A 21,326-nucleotide genomic window follows, 5' to 3' on the forward strand; every position below is an offset into this window, starting at 1 on the left:
CTGACATCATTGTTTCAGTCGGTCTCGTTAAGATCTCGTGCTTATCAGCCAAAGATCTCATGCCATTGATAGAACGAACCATTTTGAGCAGTTTACAGACAGAATCAAAGATTTCCACAATATTCAAATATGTTTCAAAGTTTGATCATGATTAGTATGGACATCCAGAGTTGTTACTTTATGTCCACATTTAAAAAATGGGAAAGCATAATACCCCCTCTTTAAGTCTTTATGACCCATAACCTTTAATGTTACTTAAGCATACCACCAGAGCATGATCTATGAGGAAAATGGATAAATCTGGTCAACTGAACAGATGCATCTGATATGAGGTATTTATCACTACAGTCTCCTCTGTCTCTTCATTTCATTCATTTTTGGCAGGACATCTTCTTCCCATGGCTATGGCACGATGACTAAATTTCCTGAGAGCAGTTCCAATCCTCACATAGGAAACAGAAAGGCACATTTCTTGACACGTCAAGGGACCATGCACTCTTGTTCTGCATCTCTGTGTCTATATCTTTTCCTCTGTCTCTAAGTCTCCAAGTCTTTCAGTACTTAGTCATTCTCTCCATCTTTGGCCTGCACAGGAGAAAAGCCATTTAGTTTGCTGCGATCCTTTGCATACTGAGACAGGTTTGTCAGACTGATGTTTCCCTCTTTACTTTCCTCCACTTCCTCATCTAGCTCCCCACTGTCTTCTTCCTCTGTCCTCTCCTCACCCAGCATGGCACTGCCGTTGTTTACGCACACACTGGCTCGTCGCATGTCGTCGGTGATGTTTCTCCGCAGCTCTCTGCTTTTGTTACGTCTTGCAAGTTTGGTGAGGGACCCAAAGCGCAGGTTGAAGAGATTTTCCTCTGAAGAGGACGCCGTCTGTGGTTGTTGCTCAATCCCCTGATGGTCGTAGGGCTCACAGGCCCCCTTCAGTCTCAGGTTGTTAAGCTTGGTGTCAATGCTCTCCTGGGATGAAGTCTTGAATCGGCCGGCATCCAGGCTGGCAAACAAGGCCCGCTTCTCAGGAGACAGCATGTCCAGGGAGTGAGCTCGCTGCTCCAAGCCGAGTTGACGGCGCTCCATGCTGCGGATGGTGGCGGCTCTTTGCAGCTTGTCATGGATCTCAACACTCAGGCGCCGTCGCGTTTCACGGAACTCTGCTCGCACATTTGCTTTCCATTCAGCAGCATGAGCTTTAATCTCCCCAACCTGAGAAAGCAGGACCACAATTAAGAACAAATTTTAAAAGAAAAACAGTTTACATTCTATATCAGCAGAATATTCAAGGTACAGTACGTAGAAATCTATCATGAAATATCTGTCAGGTACCCCTGGAACTTTAAACTATATGTGTTTTAAGGTCCTGAAAGCCAACTTTTATTCAGGTTTCAAAAACTGCTGAAGCAATCCTAAATCTTCTGCAACTTTGAAACAACTTTGGATCAAGTTTTATTCCTCCCACCAGCCCTCACTATGTCCTCCTGTGTACCATACACTTTTGTCCTCTGAAGCCAAAAATGACTCAACCTGGTTTTACTGTTTTTAAGCATAAAGTTCAAATTGTCATAAATTCTGTGTTACACTTTTAGTCTTACTTCAGTTAACCCATGACCATATTTTTCCTATTTTTTCCCCTTTTTTAAAAAAATTTAGGACCAACAGACCTTGTTTACAAAATATGGATACTGTGCTTTTTAATAGCAAAGGATTTCATTTGGGGTCAAAATTACTCCAGGATAACATGACAGGTTGGTAATGAGTAGCTAGTAAAGCCATCTTAAAGGAACATGTGTAATATTTAAAGACATCTGAATTAAATTAAGGGGTATTTCTTTATGCTTGCATAAAAGTCAATAAAATTGGGTATAACTTTAAAACACAGCCCTGATGTAGGACCACTTTATTATTCTTTTTTTGTGTTTGTGGCTTATTTAGTAATGATTATTTACTAGTTACGACATGTCTAAAAATTGTTCATCAATTTGTGCCAAGAGATGGCACATTCTGCCCAGACTTGGTGAAGGAACCTTTTGAATCTGATCGATAGACAAAGTAAGCACATGAGGCAGCAACCGAGCGACCTTTCAATTCCCACCTCTCTAATGTAATACTGAGCGGAGTAATTGAATGATCCTCACCTCCTCTTTGGTCTTTTTAGAAAGGACTCGAAGCCAGTCTCCAATCATGCTCAGGACTGCAGCAAAGTAAGCCAAACCCACTAAGATCCAGAACCACACCAGAGGCTTGTACCACTTCATGTAATCAATTCTACGGTTTCCACCTGAAAGGGAGTTGAACATTTGAAGAATGAGCTACAAAAGTCAGACAAAATGTTCATCTAAATCATGAGTGAATAAAACCTGCTCTACCTGCCACATAGTCTCCTATTCCCACGGTGGTGAGTGTGATGACAACAAAGTAGATGGACTCCAGTGTGGTCCAGCCCTCAATGTGTTTGAAGATGATGGCAGGGATGGTGACGAAAACAATGCAGCCAGCCAGGATGAACAGGATGGTGGATGTCACTCTGATCTTCGTCTGGCTGATCTGTCTGTGTTTTTGCTGAGAAAAACAAAAAGGAGATGCTATTAGAAAAGCTATGATAAGACTTAAAACTCATCAAACAGTCAAAGACACTTAAAAGGAAATTGTTACACACAATGGAACAAAAAGCTAGAACCAAAAAAGTACATCAACACAAAATCATTTGCAAACTCTTAAAGCTCACCCTGAATATCCTCTCGACTCTCAGGATGCTTTTCACAAAGATGGTCCCCAGCTGGTCTCCAATCCCCGCCAACAAGAAGCCAAAGAGAGGGATGCCAAATATGGCATAAAGGATGCAAAAGATTTTCCCGCCTTCCGTGCTCGGAGCTATGTTTCCATAACCTGTTAGAAACAAGGACACCATGAGCAAGAAGGCAAAGTTTAGAGTGAATAAGTAAAAATTCATGCCAGTGAGGACAGAAACAGGGAAAACAAAGAAGGGAAAAAGGTGAAGAAGAGGCAAAAAATTTTCTTATGCAACACAATCAATAGACTCCATCTGTACTGCTTGTGTGTTCAAGAATCAGTCTGTGGTAAGTACGATCTAAGACAGCCAATAATTAGGCTCCCTGAAGAGAAAATTGCATCAGTTGTGACTTTAAAATGACAGAAATACAATGGAGAAGCAAGGGGGACAGAAAAAAAACATTTGAACCAAGTCCTCAAATTTCCCTGTGTGACACAAATATGTAAGAAGTGTAGCATGCATCCTGTTTGTGCCTAACTTCCTCTTTGCTTTTGCAGCATCTTTTCTTTTTATTAGATTATTTTGCTGTTCAGACCAGTCTAATCACAAGTTTTTCATTGGATTCTGAATAAGTAACTCATGTGTAATTCAAAGCGGAACTGCTGAAGGTCTTGTTTTTCTACTCTGATTTGTTATATCACGGCAGTAAACTTAATGAAGCCACGCAACGCTGTGCTGCTTATCAGCAAATGTCACGGTCATCTAAACTGCCAGACTTCAGCATCACAGCAGGTCAGGGATATTAGGCCTCATTATTTCCCAAAAGATGAAACACGCTTCTAATTCAGAGAGTACAAAAACAGAACATTAGCTGTTAAATTGGAGCCGAAGGTCTGATGTTAAATAGTCTCATCTGATCAAAGGTTCTGGTATCTAAAGGCTTCTAGTTTTATATCTGAAATTAATCTTTGGTAAACAATCGTCAATATGTTTTTGAAAGCAAGAAAGGGTCTGGTTTTTCTGTCTATCTTCAAAGCTAGTGATCTTTACAACTTGTTTAAGCTATCACTGTATTTCAACTTGTAAGGATAAATTTTACCTAATGAACTTCTATGGCTTCTTTTTTGCTTTCACAAAACTATTCTGGAAGGATCAACACAATTGTAAAAGTGGCAACTTGATACCTAATTCATCACACAGCTGGTGTTTGCAGGATGATTTTTTCATGGAACACTTAAAGAGGGGGTGTTATGCCTTGAAATATATCTAATATGGAAATAAAGTAACAATGCTGGATGTCCGAACTAAACCTGTACAATCAGGATCGCATCAGGATCTCTTAGCTAATTTACAACACAGTGGAATTTTGCCCCTGACAGGCCATCCAGAGGGGTGGCCAATCAGAGGGAAGGGGGGTTGTGAATTTGGAAGTCTTAAAGAGACAGAGGCTAAAATGTTTCAGACATAAGGGTTCCCTAAAACATTCAAATAAGAAAATAAAAACAATTAATATGAGCTGTTACGAGGGTACCAGAGGGACAGTATAGAGCCCCCCCCCCCCCCCCCCCCCCCCCCCCCCCCCCCAAAAAAAAAAAATGAGAATACCCCCTCTTTAAAATGTGTAATACTGAACAGATTTGTCATATTTATACTTTAGTGTTAAAATATAATTCAGGCTTCTTTAAGGAGGTTCTTTCTCATTATTAGTGTCATCACGCCAAAATAGAGCTGCAAGAAAAAGCTGTTAAACAATAACAAATATTTTGACAACCAAATAGAAGGTGTATTGACTGTCAAAGTTCATTAAGTTGGTGTTTGTTGGTGTATTGAAGAGTTAAATCCTTACCTATAGTTGTAATGACAGTTCCTGCGAAGAAGAAGGCACTACCCAGGTCCCAGTAGCTCGAGTTGTAGGATGTGACTCCTACAGGACTCACTCCTGCACTCACTGCATCGATGGCGTGCTGAAACAAGCAAAATGTATCAGTTATTATGATCACAGTTTCTTAAGGTACAGGTCGAAAAACACAAGTCCAACAGTCAGACTTTTTTTCCTTGGGTTCTCATGAAAAGAAGAAGAAAATGTCAAGCTTTTGTGAAAAGACAAAAGAGGTCTGCTTTGATTTTACAATATAGCTTTGAAAAGAGTAGGCACATAACCCCCACCACCTGACAATGCTTATGGGCTGACTGTTGTGTGCATTCGCGTGCGACCCCTTCATCTGATTGTGTAACACTCGTGGGGTAACTGAGGATGAAGAGCATCCGTTTATCTTCAGATCAACCTGGAAGGTCATACCGCCTCATAAAAAACAACGAGGGAAGCAAAGAGAGAGCTTGTGGGGAAGGTCCTGAAAATGGGGGAAGGTAATGTGAGTTAGATGGAGGGAATCCATTCAACCTGAAAATCATGGGACCTTATAACACAGGAGACAGGGTGCACTTAATGAAATTCATTCAATCAGTTTTATGTAATTTTGCATGACAATGATATCGAATCATGCTGTCAGGTTACAAAAGGAAACAGCATTTATGATTTAAACATAGAATTTAAAAAACTTTCTATTCCTGTTGTTTTGGTGCCCCCTAGGAACAAAGCATTATCTAACTGCAGATGTGCCTGTGCTTGTGTGGGTAGTTTTCGCTTTCTTAAAAGTTCTCTACCTTTTTTTTTGAAGGTCCTGTGAGAACTTGATGTTTGTGTTTGTTTTGGCGCCCTCTATGTATAAAAAAGGTCTCATACATGTAGGGGTATTTTTTGAACATAAATATATATATATATATATATATATATATATATATTTATTTTAGTTTTTTTAGCCTGGTGTAACTTTTCTTGTCATACTTATCCATAGCAGGAGTGGCAGGTATCAAAATTACAACAAATACACAGTGTTGTTGCCGATGGTTTGGTTTGTTTTTGCAGGTAATATATGGTCACAAAAATTTATTTCAGTCTGGATAACCAGCTAAAATCTCTAAATGCTTTAATAATACATCATACCCCAAACTGTGAATCTTTGCCACTAACAGTTTAAACAAGGATTGTCTGCCCCCCTTCCCCCCACAGGGGCTTTAATCACCTCAGTATTGTGATACCCTGTGCATGGTCTTTTGTATTTATTAAGAAAAATGATTTCTACCATTCCTTCATGGAACTGTTTATATGGTTTATATTGGTATATGTTTTTTTTTGTTTCCTTTTCTCAACAAATGTGCATGCTCTTTCTGTTCAAACTGACTAAATCTACAAGAGAGGAAAAACTGCCCATCATTTGATTCTTTAGTGTCAGCCTTATTCTATACTCCCCCAGCTCATCTAGTGCTGGGGGAATCATTAAGAAGTTACAATGCTCTGCATTTACCGCATCATTATTCTCCCTGATCTCCTTCTGTGCTTTGTTATGAAGCAATGAGAGTCTCATCTACTTGTTTTGTTACTAAACTCCCTGTTTTATTGGCAGAAAAGCTTTTATTTTACCCCTGCTTCCAATTAAACATGGGTTCTGGGGGCATTTGAGTTAATATTAGTGCTGCCTGTGGGTCAGAAATAGCCTGGCGAGATGTAACACACAGCTTCTTCATTCAGAGCAACCCCCAATCTATTCAAGCAAGCTGTTAGCGAGATGAAAGTCCATATTATAAAATATGAATCAACTCTCGTGACACACATTTGAAAGCAGACAGAGAGGAGGACCACTTTCACATCGCTGCACATGCCTACTCATAATCCTGCATGTGATAACCTCAGCTCCACCAGTGCACAAGAGCACTTTTAGTTATCCTGATGTAATTTCAAACTTTTTTTCACAGACATAGCTGCTTTAATTTGCCAGAATTCAAAGAATTAATAATACAATAAATCCCAAACAAGCCAATTCTGGGGGCAAGGGAGGGCTATTAATAGCCCTACATTGAAAGTGAATACTTTATGAGAAGTTCTATTTGTGTCTTGCCAAGTTCACGCTGCATTATAGATTTGGAAAATCCTCCACATGCACATGCATTTTTGAAGCACGAGGATGGTGACTTGGATTTCTGTTGAAGTGTGATATATAGGACAGGAGTCTGTGGTTTTGTATCTATTTCACTGGCGACTGAGATCACTAAAAATCCAGATTACAGATAATCTTTTTTTTCACACAAATGTGTGTTTTTTCTTCCAGCTGTGGCTTTATCAAGGAGCAAGCTAACTCATGGCAGAGTTTCATCTTCTCTGTGTCTCTTTCGGCTTCACAGCAGGTGACAGCAGCTGTCCAGCTGCTTCAATCTCTCCTTCAACCCTCCTCACTGTGAGCTGGTGTCAACACTCTCCTCTGCTGTTTCTCTATAGCCATTACAGTGACCTATAGTACCCTCTAAATGACTGCCAATGTAGAATTGTAGGTCCACCACAGATATAGCTGGTTTGATTCTAATAGAAGTGTTAGTTCATATTGGGTCTGTTTTGCCCGTTTCCACCAAGCAGTCCAGTTCAGATCAGTATGGTTTGGTAAGAGTCGGATAGGTTAAGCTTGGTCCTGTTTGTGTTTCCATAGTCAACTGTGCCCCTTCGTGCTAGATGGCGTGTAAGCTGGATGCCAACCGCCACATCAGTAACATTATAGTGAGATGCCATGGCAGTGTGACACAGTGTACTCCGCTAATAAATCCAACGAAGAAGAAAAACGCGACACAGTAAACAAAGAGCATAGACGGAAGACATGCAGCATTTCATCCTCTCTGTGATTAGCATGTAGCTCTTTGATACAAAGTGCAATCAAGCTTTGTTTCAGAGAAGTCTGTGACGCCAGGAGAAATACAGCCGCCATTGCACAGTAAGTGACTGTTCTTTTGATCGATTAACGGTCTGCAGTGTTGTAGCTCCACCTTCCGAGATCAGATCAATTTAGTCTGGCACCCCAACGGAAGGATCCCAAAAAGTGGGACGGCCCGTCTCAGTTATTTAGGGATCTGTCCAAGAATTAGTCAGTGGAAACGCCATAAAATGTATGCAATGCCAAGACAAATCAAACTAAACCGCTTGGTGGAAACAGGGCTTTTGATTTTAAAGTAATAGAACAAATGAGCAGTCAAGATCAGGATTATGAAAAGGAGCCCTTACTGAAATGGGGCTAGAATTGCCTCAATGAAAAATACTTCACTTCATATAATTCTGTAATCAAAATCTTTCGTACAAGTGCAGAGGTAATCAGCAGATTTCAGGCCAAAGAACCATTGCGGTGGCTGCCATCTAGTAGGCTGTTTGTTTTAACATTTATGCCGGTGTTTGACACAGCACTACACCATAGACTGTATGAAATATGGATGTAGTTTCTGTCATATCATCCATCTGTTTCTCAAACAGAGATATGAAGCATTTTGTGTTGTAACTGCTTACTAAAGAGGTGGGCCTTGAGCCTCCTCACTAACAGCTACAGTGTGCCAGACCTGTCAGTCATTTGAGCTGTGCCTCTGACTGAGTAAAGCTCAATCTTAAAATCTTTTAAACCACTGAGGTACAAAAAATTCAAGCCCTGTACAGTGCGTACGTTGGAGAAATCGAACTTCAGAAACAGGACGTTTTTTTGAACCAAGCTGTAACTACAAGTTTTAATGCTGTAAAAGTCTATTTTTTTTCATCTTGGTGTATAGGCGGTCGCCTGCCTTTTAGCGGCCAGCTTTAAGTGGACACTCAGTGAACTGCAGATTTCACACATAAAGCTTTGGCACTTTGAGCTCGCTGCTTGTACTTGACCCATTTTTCCAACAAGTATTGCTAATTTTTTCTTCTTCTACAGCTATTTTATATGGTTAACATCCTTCTTCTAATATAATTTGCCAACACCTGCACGATGCACTTCTGCCACATCTGGTAGGAATACCTTATTACAAGGAGGCACCAGTTTCAAAAAAAATCATTTTGAGAATTCAAAAATCACAGAGGGATGTTAACAAGGAACTCAATGTAGGGTACTTCCCTACCTTTTTGAGAAAAAGTCAGTTTGGTAATAATGAAATGATCTTAACCATTTTTGATGAGTAATAATAGAAAAACAAAAAATCTGCATCCATAATCATGAGACAAATTCGTACCATCAGTGCAGTAACATCTTACACTACAACAAGGGGCTGCCTTGTTTGGTTGGTCTCAAACAATAATAACAACATAGATTCTTAAAGCAGTACTTAGAGAATGACCCAACATTAGACATTAATGGTCATGGCCATAGCAATAGCATTGCACTTGATTTAGAAGAAAAAGTGTTTCTAAAATTCTCCTCCTAAAGACAGACCACTGAGTGTCAGTAATGTGATACAATAACTGTCACTACCAACAGTGTTTTCATCACTTTTAACTATTAGTCACAGTTGGTTCTCACAAACACTCAAATCATTATGTTATGATGTAAATATATGTAAATATGATGTTATTCATGCTATAAGACATCACCATGCCATTTGTTTCTTGTCCTGATGTACTTAAACTGCAGGCAGCTCGATGTTCATCACAGTTTATTTGCAGTTAAATGACTCATCAATAAACCAGGCTTGACTGGTATCAATACCGACGCGGCTCCACATGCCGTGAGTCATCCCCATGGCGCAGGAAAAAGCCAATTAGGTCTGCTTTCTCTGTGGGCGCACAGCAGGTAGGTGGACGGCACAGACGCTCAATCTGACATGAGGAGGTCACCAAGCGTACACAGACACACATATTCACACCTCTCAAACAACACATGCTGTCGAACAAAGCTTGGCCAGTGTCTTGTTCATCTTCTATCTCACAGGTTGCACATAGATACACGTGCACACTTTCCATGGTTGTCATTTTTCTGTCAACTCCTCTGCCAAACAGTTTGACAACAAGTGAGTCACCACTGCTGCGTCGAGACAGGGGGTCTTTGTTTAAGTGACAGCTTGGCACTGCACGAACAGGCTGATAACGAACTCTACAGTATAAGAAGACCAGACAGGGACTTATATGGATAAGCATGTCCTGGAGGCCCTTTAGTTTGACAGCTGAGGAAAAGTGTTATGCTTGAGTGAACTTCACAGAGAGCATTATATTTTTGTATTGCACAGAATAAAGTGAAAGCTATGTGGTTCTAAAGTTATAGGGAGTGTGTGAACTGATTTCAAAATCAACTGAGAAGTGAAATCATTTTCTTTGTTGTTTTGACAACAATGGTCTGCTTTTGGGGGATTGTTTGAGTTACCCCCTGCTGGTCGTTAGAGCTGATGGTTTACAAACAAGTGGCAACTTCCAAAAGAGAGAAATGAAGCTGATACAGAAAAGCTGCAACTCATTGAGCGGTCACTTGAGGCTGGTTCTGGGACCGAGTACCGGGAACCAGGCCCACACACACTTCTACAAAGATTTCCATTTATGGCTTCCCATGACATTGTGAAAGTGGTGTTGCCTTTTTGGTCAAACCCTAGTGAAACATCTCATCAGCCTTGTTTTTATGCATTAGGTATTGAAATTAGTTTGGGGACATTACACACCATCAGCATCAGCCCCTCCTGGTGAAACCTGTCTTGTCTATGATTCTGCTGCTGCTACAAGTGCTGCAGCAGGAGGTCTATTACTGCTGGTCTGTGCAATGAATAATTGATTCCCCCCGGACCCAAAGCACACCATGCTAAAGGTTTTGATTTCCACACTTCTCCACAGGAAAAAAAACGGTCATTGATTTTTCTTTTTTTTCTTTTTTTTTTTTGTTACAAACTCATGATAGTTCATCTGTGGCTCAAAGGTTGAGCACAAGGGAAGGAAAGACAGGATGCTTCTGTGAGAATGAGAGGATGGATGTGGGTGTAGAGGAAGAAGGAGAGACGATTTTGCAGTCCAATATCCACTAGACCTGTGTTAAAGAAGCCATCATCAGATGCATTCAGGTGGAAAGTGGAGCGCACTAAATAGCGTGTGGTTGGGTCTCTCTTTGGGGTTATTTCAAGCTGGAGTGATTCAGAGAGCACACAGCAGCTGTATCGTGAACCTCTTACTTAACACTCTCAGACAACATGGGAAAAAAGGTACAACCTTGCATAACACTATATGTGGCCTTACAATTCTTTATAAGGCTTTGATATTACATGTACTTCAAACATAATCAACCAATTTCACATCCGAGGTGTTCAAAAATGCTTTCATCTCATGCAAAAAGTGTTTTTTCCATTAAACAGTTGTTTAAGTGTCTAATTTGATGATTTTTTGAAACACTAATAACTTCCTTTTAAGTCACAGAACTCTCTTGGCTCTCTTTCCTCCGTAAACATCTTGAGCGGTGGACTGTTTGACTCCTGTTTTTTTTATCATCCTCACATTCCTTCATAAATCAAACTTAACACTCAGCCAACTACACGCCAACATGTCTCAAATCATTTTTCAATCCCACTCCCACTTGAACATGTCATCTTGATAAAGTGACCTTAAATCACAACCTGTAATTCTCTGTGTGATATAGGAGAGGGATGAGATATAAAGCAGCTGACGCTGTGAAAAGACGTTTAGTGCTGCAAGGTTGTGATGTATTTTCTGGCATGCTCTCTAAATCAGTTCAAACAGGTATTAGTTTGAGGAAAAAGGCTTTGGAAGACATGTGACCATGGCAGGGGAAGAAAGAGCAGGCTTCAGTTCAGTTTCAATACATCCCAGAGTTTAAAGGTTGCCAGCAAAGAGTAATGAAACATGGATGAAGTCTCAGTGACATCATCTGTTGGTTTCTCGAGAAACAGAGTGATCAATATATTGGAATTGCTGATTTTAACTAACTCACAGCTAATCAAAAACCAGCAAGGTTTGAGCTACAATGTGCCTTTTTTTGTTGTTCAATGTGAAATTAACCATGGTCTTATACATACATATCTCAAAGTCTTGATAATAGAAATTTGATTTTCCAAATCAAATCAGTTGATTTTCCAAATCAAATCAGTTGTCGCAAAATAGAGGCTAAAATCCAATCTTGTAAACACGATTGTTACGGCATCAGATATGGGTATTCTAATCAAGTAGCAACCATTCGTTGTGAGGAATAAAGCCAAACTAAAAATGCTAAAACTGTAGTTCCTCAAGTGTCCACTTGAGGATGGCTCTGGAAGCACCAGAAATCACATGCACACATTCAAAAAAGCAGATTTTTAAAGCATTAAATTAACATATTTATTGTGGAGAATAAAAAACTGCAGCTGTTAGCAGTGAGGCTCAAAGCCCACTTCTTTACTTCACACTAACTTAGGTTGAGTTTGACATTTCTAACAGAGGGTATACATTCACGTCATTTCCCCTCTGGTGCAGGCCCACTTCAGTCGGACTGAGTGGCAAAACAAACCTCACTTAGCATTTCTGAGAGCGGGTGTAAACACAGCTAGACCAGAAAAATGTGGAATATGACATGAAGTTAAGGATAGTTGGACTCGGCATTGATTTGTTAAAGCTACAAAGAACCAGTGGTCCACAAACATTGACATATGGCCAGAAATCATATCCTGACATTTATTTGTACCTGATTTTAACGCCAGGAAAACACACAATGTAAAGCCTGAAAGCTACAAAAGCCTCTACATGATTCAATTTACAGTATACAGTGTATTGACCCAAGTGAATACACAAAGTATCTATTTGTACTTTTGGTACTTAAAGTGGTCTGCATTATTAATAGACGTATAGTCTCCACAACAGTATTTAAGTCATATTAATATCAAATACTGTTTACAGCACAGCTACAACTGCTGTGCTTAGGTTCCCCCCTTATTTGGAAAACTGAGTTAGCCTCAGTTTAAGCTAGTTTACAAATCATGTCGAGCACAAGGTTCATAATAACACAAAGACAAAAATGTTTCGGTTATGAAAAATATAGCTAAATGAAAATGAAACCAACACTGCCACTCATCCCCCTCATTCCACCACTCATTGGGTGTAACCACAGCAACTTCTGCTTGCTGTGACGTCACGTGCATACCCTCTATATGGGATCTGACTCCGAGAAGCTTCAAACTCTGCCTCAGAGACAGATGTTCGATGTTCAAGACCACATTATTTTATAATACAATCTAGGATCTTTATAAATGCTTTAATACAGTTTCACTGACTTCAAGAGCCAGTCTCAAGTGAACTCAAACAGTGATGCATGTTTTTGCACTTAATGTGGTAAACAACTCTATGCTTTATTAATTCATAAAAGATGATCATGAATAACATACTGGGTTTTATAGCATATCATATGGTCAAATAAGTATCAGAAGTTTGTTCTTTCTTTGAAATCAATTAGATCCTCAGGCTCTTAAATTTTACATTCAATATATCCAGCATGAAGGATCTAGAAATAAATCCAAACTCCTCTTGGAGTAAAATGAAAAAATATTCCTGCTGTGGCCGTGAGCTACTTTCCTTTTTTAAAACGTGTGGGCGTTGTGAAGCCTCACTCTGGAATTTCATTCTGTACTAATGCCTTTATTGTAGAGCGTAAGCACCGTGGTTATGTAGCGCTTTCTCTACTCTTGTGGGTATTTTATTGTCTAATGCCTTTTTCACACCACTTTCGCACACCGCCATGGTCAGCTCAGGGTGAGGAGTCTTAGACCTTTGATCAAACCCTCACCCTTCCAACTGAGAGACAACTTTCATCTGACCCACATAAGATATTTCTACAGATACTTCTTAGTCAGGAAAAACAATAAATGCTTTTATAATAAGAAATGTAGGTCTTGTTTACTACTAATGTTATTTACATACGGTAATTTGATAACTAAAAATTGAAGACACAACAGAATCAATAGTGAGTGGACATTTATGCTCTCCAGGAAACTATAGATAGATAGACGCAGCGTCACAGTGACTGACCTTATTCTCCATGAAGATAAACAGAGGGGAAGACAGTGGTTTGTCCTTTTCTCCTGGATTACAGTAATTTGTTATTATGTAACATGAACCTGCATGTGCTGTAGTGTGCTCTGCACAACGTGTTTGCCAACAGATGTCAAGTGTCAGTGAATTATGGGTATCTCAGCGGTGACCCTGAAGGTATTATTGTGCTTCCTGCTAAGATGCACCTGCCTCTAAGTCCGCTTTTGACATTTACCCATCAATATCTCAACCAGGAGGAAGAGAGAAGCAGGCACATGTTCTGCAATGATAATACTCAAACTATATACAGTCTTAAATGGTTGCCAGCCCACCCACTATCACATATCTGGGTTCTAAGTGCCCCTACAAAGTATAGCAATCTAGAGTATAACCACAGAGCTGGAGTGTTTTACAGTTGTACAGTGATATGGACAGTGCTCGAGCTGAAGATCTTCAAAATAATTCCCAAGAGTCTGGCTCTAGAATGATAACAACTGATGCCATAAATAGCTTTCAACTGCATGCAGTTTCTTCCACCAAAGAAGACCCCAAGCATAGTTTTTATTATGATAGCATAATTCATTTCACATTTCAGCTGTGTGAGGAATGAGTGCAAGGTTTTTTTATTCACTACAAGTCATGTAGGGGTTTTTGAATGTTGTTAAGAAGCAGCACAGTGGGTTTGTGTTCTTTTATTTCTTGCTGGAAAACAGCTGCATGCTGGAACCTCAAATGACACCATGAGAACAATGAGTGAAGGAGGAGAAAACTGCAGACGGCTAAATGAGCTGTTATTTTCTTTAAAGCTAAAGAGGAGAGGTGCAGAAACGGATGCAGGCTCAAACAAGAATCCAATTTTACATTCAACGTGCTGCATATGCTACTTTGACGAAAGCATACTATGGCCAGGAAAAAAAAAAACATCAGTATCATGCTATAATGTGAAAAGATAGCTGTTATAACAATGTTTTTTATGCAATTAAAATATATTTCTCATGAAACATATAATTATGACATAACAGTACAGGTTTCTTCTTACAACATATTACTATTCAACTTGTTGTATCATAAAACTGTTAGCGCCATAATCTCTTAACCATTTAGCTATCTGTTCTCTGTTTCAGTTTCACAGTTTAAGTCATCAAATTAAAACATGAAACCTTTAATGTGATATAATTATGAATTTTCATTTATTGTGTTTAAGCAAAATGTTGAAAGGTATTTTGTTATAAATGTGTTGTTATACTGTTATACTGCTCTAACAAAAAACGTTTTACTTTATAACGGCACAGATCTTTCTTTTTTTTTTTCCTGGTGTGGCAGGTGTAGGTTTCCATATATTTCATATATTTTTTTATGTGAAAGACATAAACCAAGCACATCATTCTGCATCTTTCAGACCCAAATATTTTCTAAATTCCCTTTTCTGTGTTTTCAAGACATGCCAGCATTCTGTTTGGCTTTGTTTTCAGTTAAAACTCTAATTAGCACACGCAGATAGAATAAAAGAAGCAGTCTACTTTGATGATGACTGTTGGGTATTAATATCAGTGCAACATGTACAAGGACATTTCTGCTGCAGTGAAAGCAGTAAACTGGCCACAGAGGTGAGCAATAAACAGTGAGAATTAATATCACCCAGCCCACTCAGTCACACAGAGTGTTTCAGGCTTTTCCTTGTTGTGTGCACACATCTGCTAACCCCACTTTTATGTGGACGTTTTACTAAAAGGCTGACAGGAAAAAGAAAGCGGTGCACGTGTCTTTTTTCCATAAACTTCAACTGCATTAGTTGTGAAAGTACATATGTCACAAGCTGTTACATAACCCCTTTTCATGAGACATGACCGTAACTCTGAGTGCGTGTTTCTCTTTGATGGACACGTGAATTAAGGCCTCATTTGCTGAAGGACAAGCCAGACATGAAAGGAGGAAACATCTGAGCTCTCCAAGACCATGTGACCTCCTAATAACACCAGAATTAATTACCCCGAGAACCCCTAATTATCCGCGATAGCAATCACCATCTATAAAACTGCTGCAATAAAGGTCAGTCCTCTGACTTTTATCCTTTTATCTACCAATCAAATTGAATGACACCCAGTTTTATGAGACAGATCATTTGCATTTAGTTTCTTATCATCTTATCTTTTTGCTAATCAGTTTGAGATATGTAGATTTAAAGCCCACTGAGTGAGCTATCTGAGCTCCTTGTGATTTGCATAAAAGTCCAAAAGTTACATCTTTCTTTACTCACCTTGATGAGCACCTCCAGCTCATCCGGGGTGACACAGGGGTGTCTCTCCAAAAATGAGGCCTTCTCCAGAGTGATGCTATTCTTCTGGTCACTCTCGAATGGCTGCTCCAGGGCCCTGAATGCCAGACCTCCGCAGACCAGGTAGAGAACCACCACAAAGAACACAGCCAGCACAGTCTTCCACTTCATCACCGAGTGGAGAGCGGAGCCGTCGCAGCTGGCGTCCATGCTGGCCACCACACTGGCAGAGCGGGAGGAGATGGACAGGCGTGGCAGTGGACAGTGACCGTTGCCCTTTGGGTCGACGCCCATCGGGTTCTGCATGGTGGCCACGCTGGCCTGGACTAGACTGGATTTCACCATCCCAGGCTGGGCCTTTTTGGGGGGTACCAAGTTGGTCTGGACCGCCACTAGGAGGGAATGAGGAAAGAGGAAACTGATTCATGTTTCATTTGGCTCCACAAACACACACTGAGCTGATCAGGTACCACTAAATGTGGAAGAAAACATAAAAGCTGGGACTCTGAATCACATTGAAGATAAAAAAAAATAGAATTTGTTTCAGAAATAGTATTTTGAGGCATTATTTGTTTGACATATGAGGAAATTGCAGTATTGATGTGGTTGCAGACTCCACATTAAAAACTCTATGGCAATAATAAGGCAATAAAATGAGCTAATCAGCTGAGTTTTAAGATCTTTTTTTCTATTTTAACCTTTATTTTAGCCTTATTTTTAAATACAGGAATAAAAAACTGATATTTTCTTTCACAGGTCTTATAAAGACTTGTTAATCCTCTCCTTTACTTCAGGAAAAAGAACAACAACGTGTGAATCTAATGTGGAAAATATCAATAAATTGAGCATCCGACAGTGTTGTGAGTCCTTGCAGAGGAAATTGCTTGGACAGCACACTAGAGGATGTAAACAGAGGCTCATTACAGCCTTCGAAAACCTATAGCCTCCTGCATGAAGCATTAGAAAGCGATTTCCTCTTATTACTCTCAGATAATAAAGAGCTTTTCACAAAGCCCACACTCAAAGCTATCAGCAAAGATGCCTGTTATACAGCCAACAGCTTTGTCAGAGCTGCACGGAGACACCGTCACTTCAATATATATCACTGAACTGAAAGTGGATTTCAGATTATATGTGTTAAAGTCATTAGTGCTGTGTAACGGAGCATGAAAAGTCCCACCTCTATCACTAATTAGGAAATCATGAGTATTGAATCATTGTATTAAAAGAAAAAAACATCAAGATACCATCAATGTACATGCAGATGGAGTTGAAATAAGATAATATACCTGATATTTGAAGCACACACATTACCAAAACTAACCCTAGTAGTGCTGCTGAGCTGAGTTAGGGGTAAGTGCCACTTTCAGTCATTGGCTAGGGGACGGATTTGATAATAAATATACACGTGCTGGTGCGGGTCAAGAAAGAGACAAGCAGAGACACAGAGGCAGCCAAATTTAGATCCCTTTGAACGTGCATAAAGAATTGAATTAGCTATTCAGAGCTCCGGCCTTCACCCCTGACGCCCCCACCTTACTCCCCTCAGAGAGCTTGGTGTGCCTCTGAGCCATGGGTGGAGTCTGCGATGATGCAACTCTTGAAGGTAGGAATACAAAGTGAATTTGTTATGGGGGGGGGCTCTTTTGTGTAATGGGATGGCATCACTTATGGGATGTGTTAAGTAAACCGTGCACGTACAAAAACACACACACTGACACGGACCCCACCCTGATGAGTCAAGGGCATCCAGGAAGTGTCTCTGTCTCTGATCCAGAGGCTATGAATCTTGTTAGTTAATCCCCGTATCATGCGTGGATCAATAACAGCAAAGTGGTGTCACGGGCTTGGAAAGGTGCAAAACTGCCACTTTCAATTTACAGCACGGGTTTTTTGAGGCCGGTGACTGCCAGGCTATTTTTAGAACAAGAGATGAATTAGAAAATTAAGACTGAAAAGTGAAGCAGCAGAAAGACGGGAACCTCACATCAGTATATGGTGATGTAATTTTCATGGGTGCAAAAAGAAAATTACTGGAAAATGTCCCTTACTAGACTTTTAGAGATACTAATTGTGTTTCAGATCATCATGTTAGTGAGTAAAATTGAATAAATCATCTCTATGCAGCTGTTCAGAGGCATCTAAATCTGCATCCATCCCACTTTAATTTAACAAAACATACAAGGGGTTACAAAGTGACAGGTAAAATAATTAAAGTCAAATTGTAAATGGAAATGGGAAAAATGTATTTTATATGGTTTGTGGTTTGAATTTCATGTGCTGTTAGGCAAAACCATTCCCTCATACAGCTGAATGTGCTTCATATTGATTTTGTAAATTAAATAAAGCCTTAGTGGAAAGCCGTGCCTTTTATCTCTCTCTCCCTCTTCCTTTCGCTCTTCTATCCCTCACTCTTGTCTCCGGCATGTCTGGACTTGTACAACTTGTGTAGGTTCAGAGATTTACATCAATTAAGCCACAAACTGAACCAAATAGTGTACTGTGAACTTTTTTTCACATTTTAGTATTTACTGCGAGGACTAGTTCCGACTGATCTCTTGGTGTGTGCAGATTGTCGGCAAGAGCGTTGACATTTTAAATTCTGTTTATCACTGACTTAAATATGAAACTACCTAGGATTAAAGGCACCAGGACAGAAAAATATTGGGTCCTGCCCGGTTTGCCCCTTTGGAGCTAGACAGGTTGAAGCTGTAAATCTAAACAGCTGAGCCAAAATCAAAAAATCAACTTCATGACACTACAGGAACATCTGGACTGATACATTAAAAGTTCTCAACATTTATTTATTTATTTATTTATTTATTTATTTATTTATTTATTTTTAGTAGGATAGACAAGATATGGCTGTAACACAGGGACAGTTGTACTAGCCCATTTTCATCATCCAGGGTTTAAACAGGTGTCACATTATCATTTCAGGATTAAACCACTTTCTTGCAAATAATCCTGTTGCATCTAGTTTCTAAACAGAAAAATATATTTAAATGTAAATTAGCAGATACAATCACAGATAAAATGGTATGACTTGCATTAAATGAAATGATAGTTTCCCCAAGAAAATTTTGTATTTCAAACCCCTATGCTAATACAGCTAGCAAAACATTTGCGGACAGGAGTCAGATGGTTTGTTTACAACCATTCTTTTCAACGTTATTAAAGATTTTCTATTATTTTGGTAACTTTTTCTATACTAAAGAAAAGAATGATAGCTGAAAAGCCATGCCATTGGTTTATTTATTTATTTTTAAAGCATTACAGATTGCATTTGAAAGAAATCTGAACACTTTTTGTTTTACTTTTTGAAGCTGTCATGTTGCCCACTTTTATACAGTCTATAGCTGTGTTAAAACCACATGCTAGCATAATGCCTACACACATAATACCAAGTAAGTCTGGTTTGTAGCCTAGTGTTAACAGCATGCATCTTCTTAGGGTCAAATGAGTTCATCAAGTGGAGATGGCTAAGCTAATCTGTGGGACCGTTTATAGAACTCCACATATATTTATTACTTGAAGACCAAAATACAAACCATGAATTTTTTTGTTTATAGATATTTTAAAGAATGATTTCTAAACTTGTATATGTCTTTTTTTCTGAATTGCTTGCTGAAGAGGTTTGAATTTGTACCATTATTTTAGTAAACCAGCTTTGGCACTGTGGAGAGCACAAAAATTCTGAGTCACAGGTGCTAAAATAAAAAGTGTTACAAACATATCCAATCTGGTTTTCCTGTGTTCAAACACCAAAGAGCACACGCTTATAACAAAAAGCAAATAGGCTACTCATTAAACTATTCACTTTTTTTTCGGAAGACACGGTTACAATTAGCACAAATGAGTAAAATTATTTTTTAGACGGTGATATTTCCGGTTTCACGTTCATTATTTCCGCACGCTTGAACTGGAAGGTCCGCTCCCCCCTCAGCTGAGCACACAGGGAGTGAATGGAGAACAGAAATCATCCCACCTGCTTTGTCTTGTACTAATCGTTCTCCTTCTGATATTAGAATTAAACGTGGCAGAAAACATTAGGGTTGGATGTATTACTAAAAAATGACGAATGTGAACAACAAAGCTCTTCAATGTATTGCATAATGCATTGAGTCTCGAAGATTTGGGGTACATGCCGATAAAATTAACGCTACTATTAAAAGGAAAAAACGCTTTCAAGTCATTAAACCATATGAAAACATTTACTGACCTTGTTCGGGGTCCCAGTTAACTTGTTTCCTCGGGTTTTCTATTGGAAATTTCATCTCGATCTTGTTTTCAATTAAACCCCAAAGGAAATTTGTATTTGGAGTAAGCTTATTACAACCGAGGAGACAAAACAGCCAAATTATGTTTAGTTCCTCCCTGGCATCCTCGGCACATCATCTCTTTGTGGATGCGAGAGTAAGTGAAACGGAGCAATAAGCGCATCTCAAAACCGCATTGTCTGCCTCAGCTGTCCCCCCTCCTCCTTTTACACCACCTCGTTTGGACGCGTGAGGCTCGCCTGACGGACTGACTGAGACACTTCAGAGACATTTCACTGAAGCTGTCGTGCCCAGGCGCATCCCGTGACACACGTACGCGCGTGCACAGCTGTGGCCCGGTCCACAAAGACAGTCGTAGTATTTCCACGAGACCAACTTTACCTGCGCCTATGACTGGTGGCTAAAACAACGGTTAACGATGCTACCCTTTTCCTTCTCAAAATAGCTTTTACTACGATTCATTTAAGGAACATTTCTTAAAACATTTGTTTCATACATTTATTTTTTCCATTTAGAATTTCAATATTTTGATATTACTTACTCCTCTGTCTCGTTTTCTTCCCCAAAACAGGATTATCCTCTCATCGTTTGGCAACCGGCGACTGAGCACATGGAGAAGGGCGGCAAGTCAGAGACTCCACCAAATCAGCAGCAGACTTAACCATTACATCATTCGCATCAATGGGAAACTGCATTATTTATAAACTTACAGCCACCCTTTTAGACTTACTAAACACTATATTCAGCCGCTATTGGTCATATTAAGGTGTGGCCAATTAATCAACTGCATGGCTAAACTGTTGTCAGGCAACAGTGTAAAAAATATGTCAAATCAATAGCATGAAATATATGTACAACTGGTTTAATTATTTGGGCTTTCAAGCATGAATGTTGGGGAAATTATGCTGATGGCTTCAACACAGTTGCCACGTCAGTCTGATGAAATAAGGGACTCCTATCAAGTAACATCATACTCGACCTTTGTCATGGAGTGAGGGGCTGTTGTCTCATGGGAGATTTGAGATTTTGGATCAGAACTTTTAATATGCAACAGTGTTTGCTTTTTTTAATGGTACACATCAATACCAAATCTCTTTGAGTAAAGCAAAACTGCATCAGTTATGAGACATAGCCAATGTTTTTTAATGTTACCACCATAAAATAGCTGTCTTACTAGCCATCATATAAAAATCTGTCATAAAATAAAGT

At 39.5% G+C, this 21,326-nt stretch overlaps 1 protein-coding gene across 2 annotated transcripts; it reads right to left on the minus strand.

Annotated features, from left to right (window-relative positions):
- On the minus strand, nucleotides 1-20,751 carry kcnk10b (potassium channel, subfamily K, member 10b). 2 transcript variants are annotated; one of them, XM_074692246.1, is made up of 7 exons: nucleotides 20,659-20,751; nucleotides 15,820-16,229; nucleotides 4,581-4,698; nucleotides 2,729-2,889; nucleotides 2,370-2,562; nucleotides 2,139-2,281; nucleotides 1-1,209 (listed from the first exon to the last, which is right to left on the minus strand). In XM_074692246.1, coding segments are annotated over exons 1-7 (1,674 nt in total). In that variant the 5' UTR covers nucleotides 20,660-20,751; the 3' UTR covers nucleotides 1-561. The 2 variants fall into 2 exon arrangements, with proteins under 2 accessions (XP_074548347.1, XP_074548346.1); XM_074692245.1 differs by lacking the exon at nucleotides 20,659-20,751 and adding an exon at nucleotides 20,060-20,448.
- Between the last annotated feature and the right edge of the window lie 575 nt (nucleotides 20,752-21,326).

This window comes from Halichoeres trimaculatus, unplaced genomic scaffold (genome assembly GCF_033239565.1).
Source record: "Halichoeres trimaculatus isolate MK-OKI-2021-1 unplaced genomic scaffold, fHalTri1.1 fHalTri1_scaffold_17, whole genome shotgun sequence".
In the NCBI taxonomy this organism is placed as follows: Eukaryota; Metazoa; Chordata; class Actinopteri; order Labriformes; family Labridae; genus Halichoeres; species Halichoeres trimaculatus.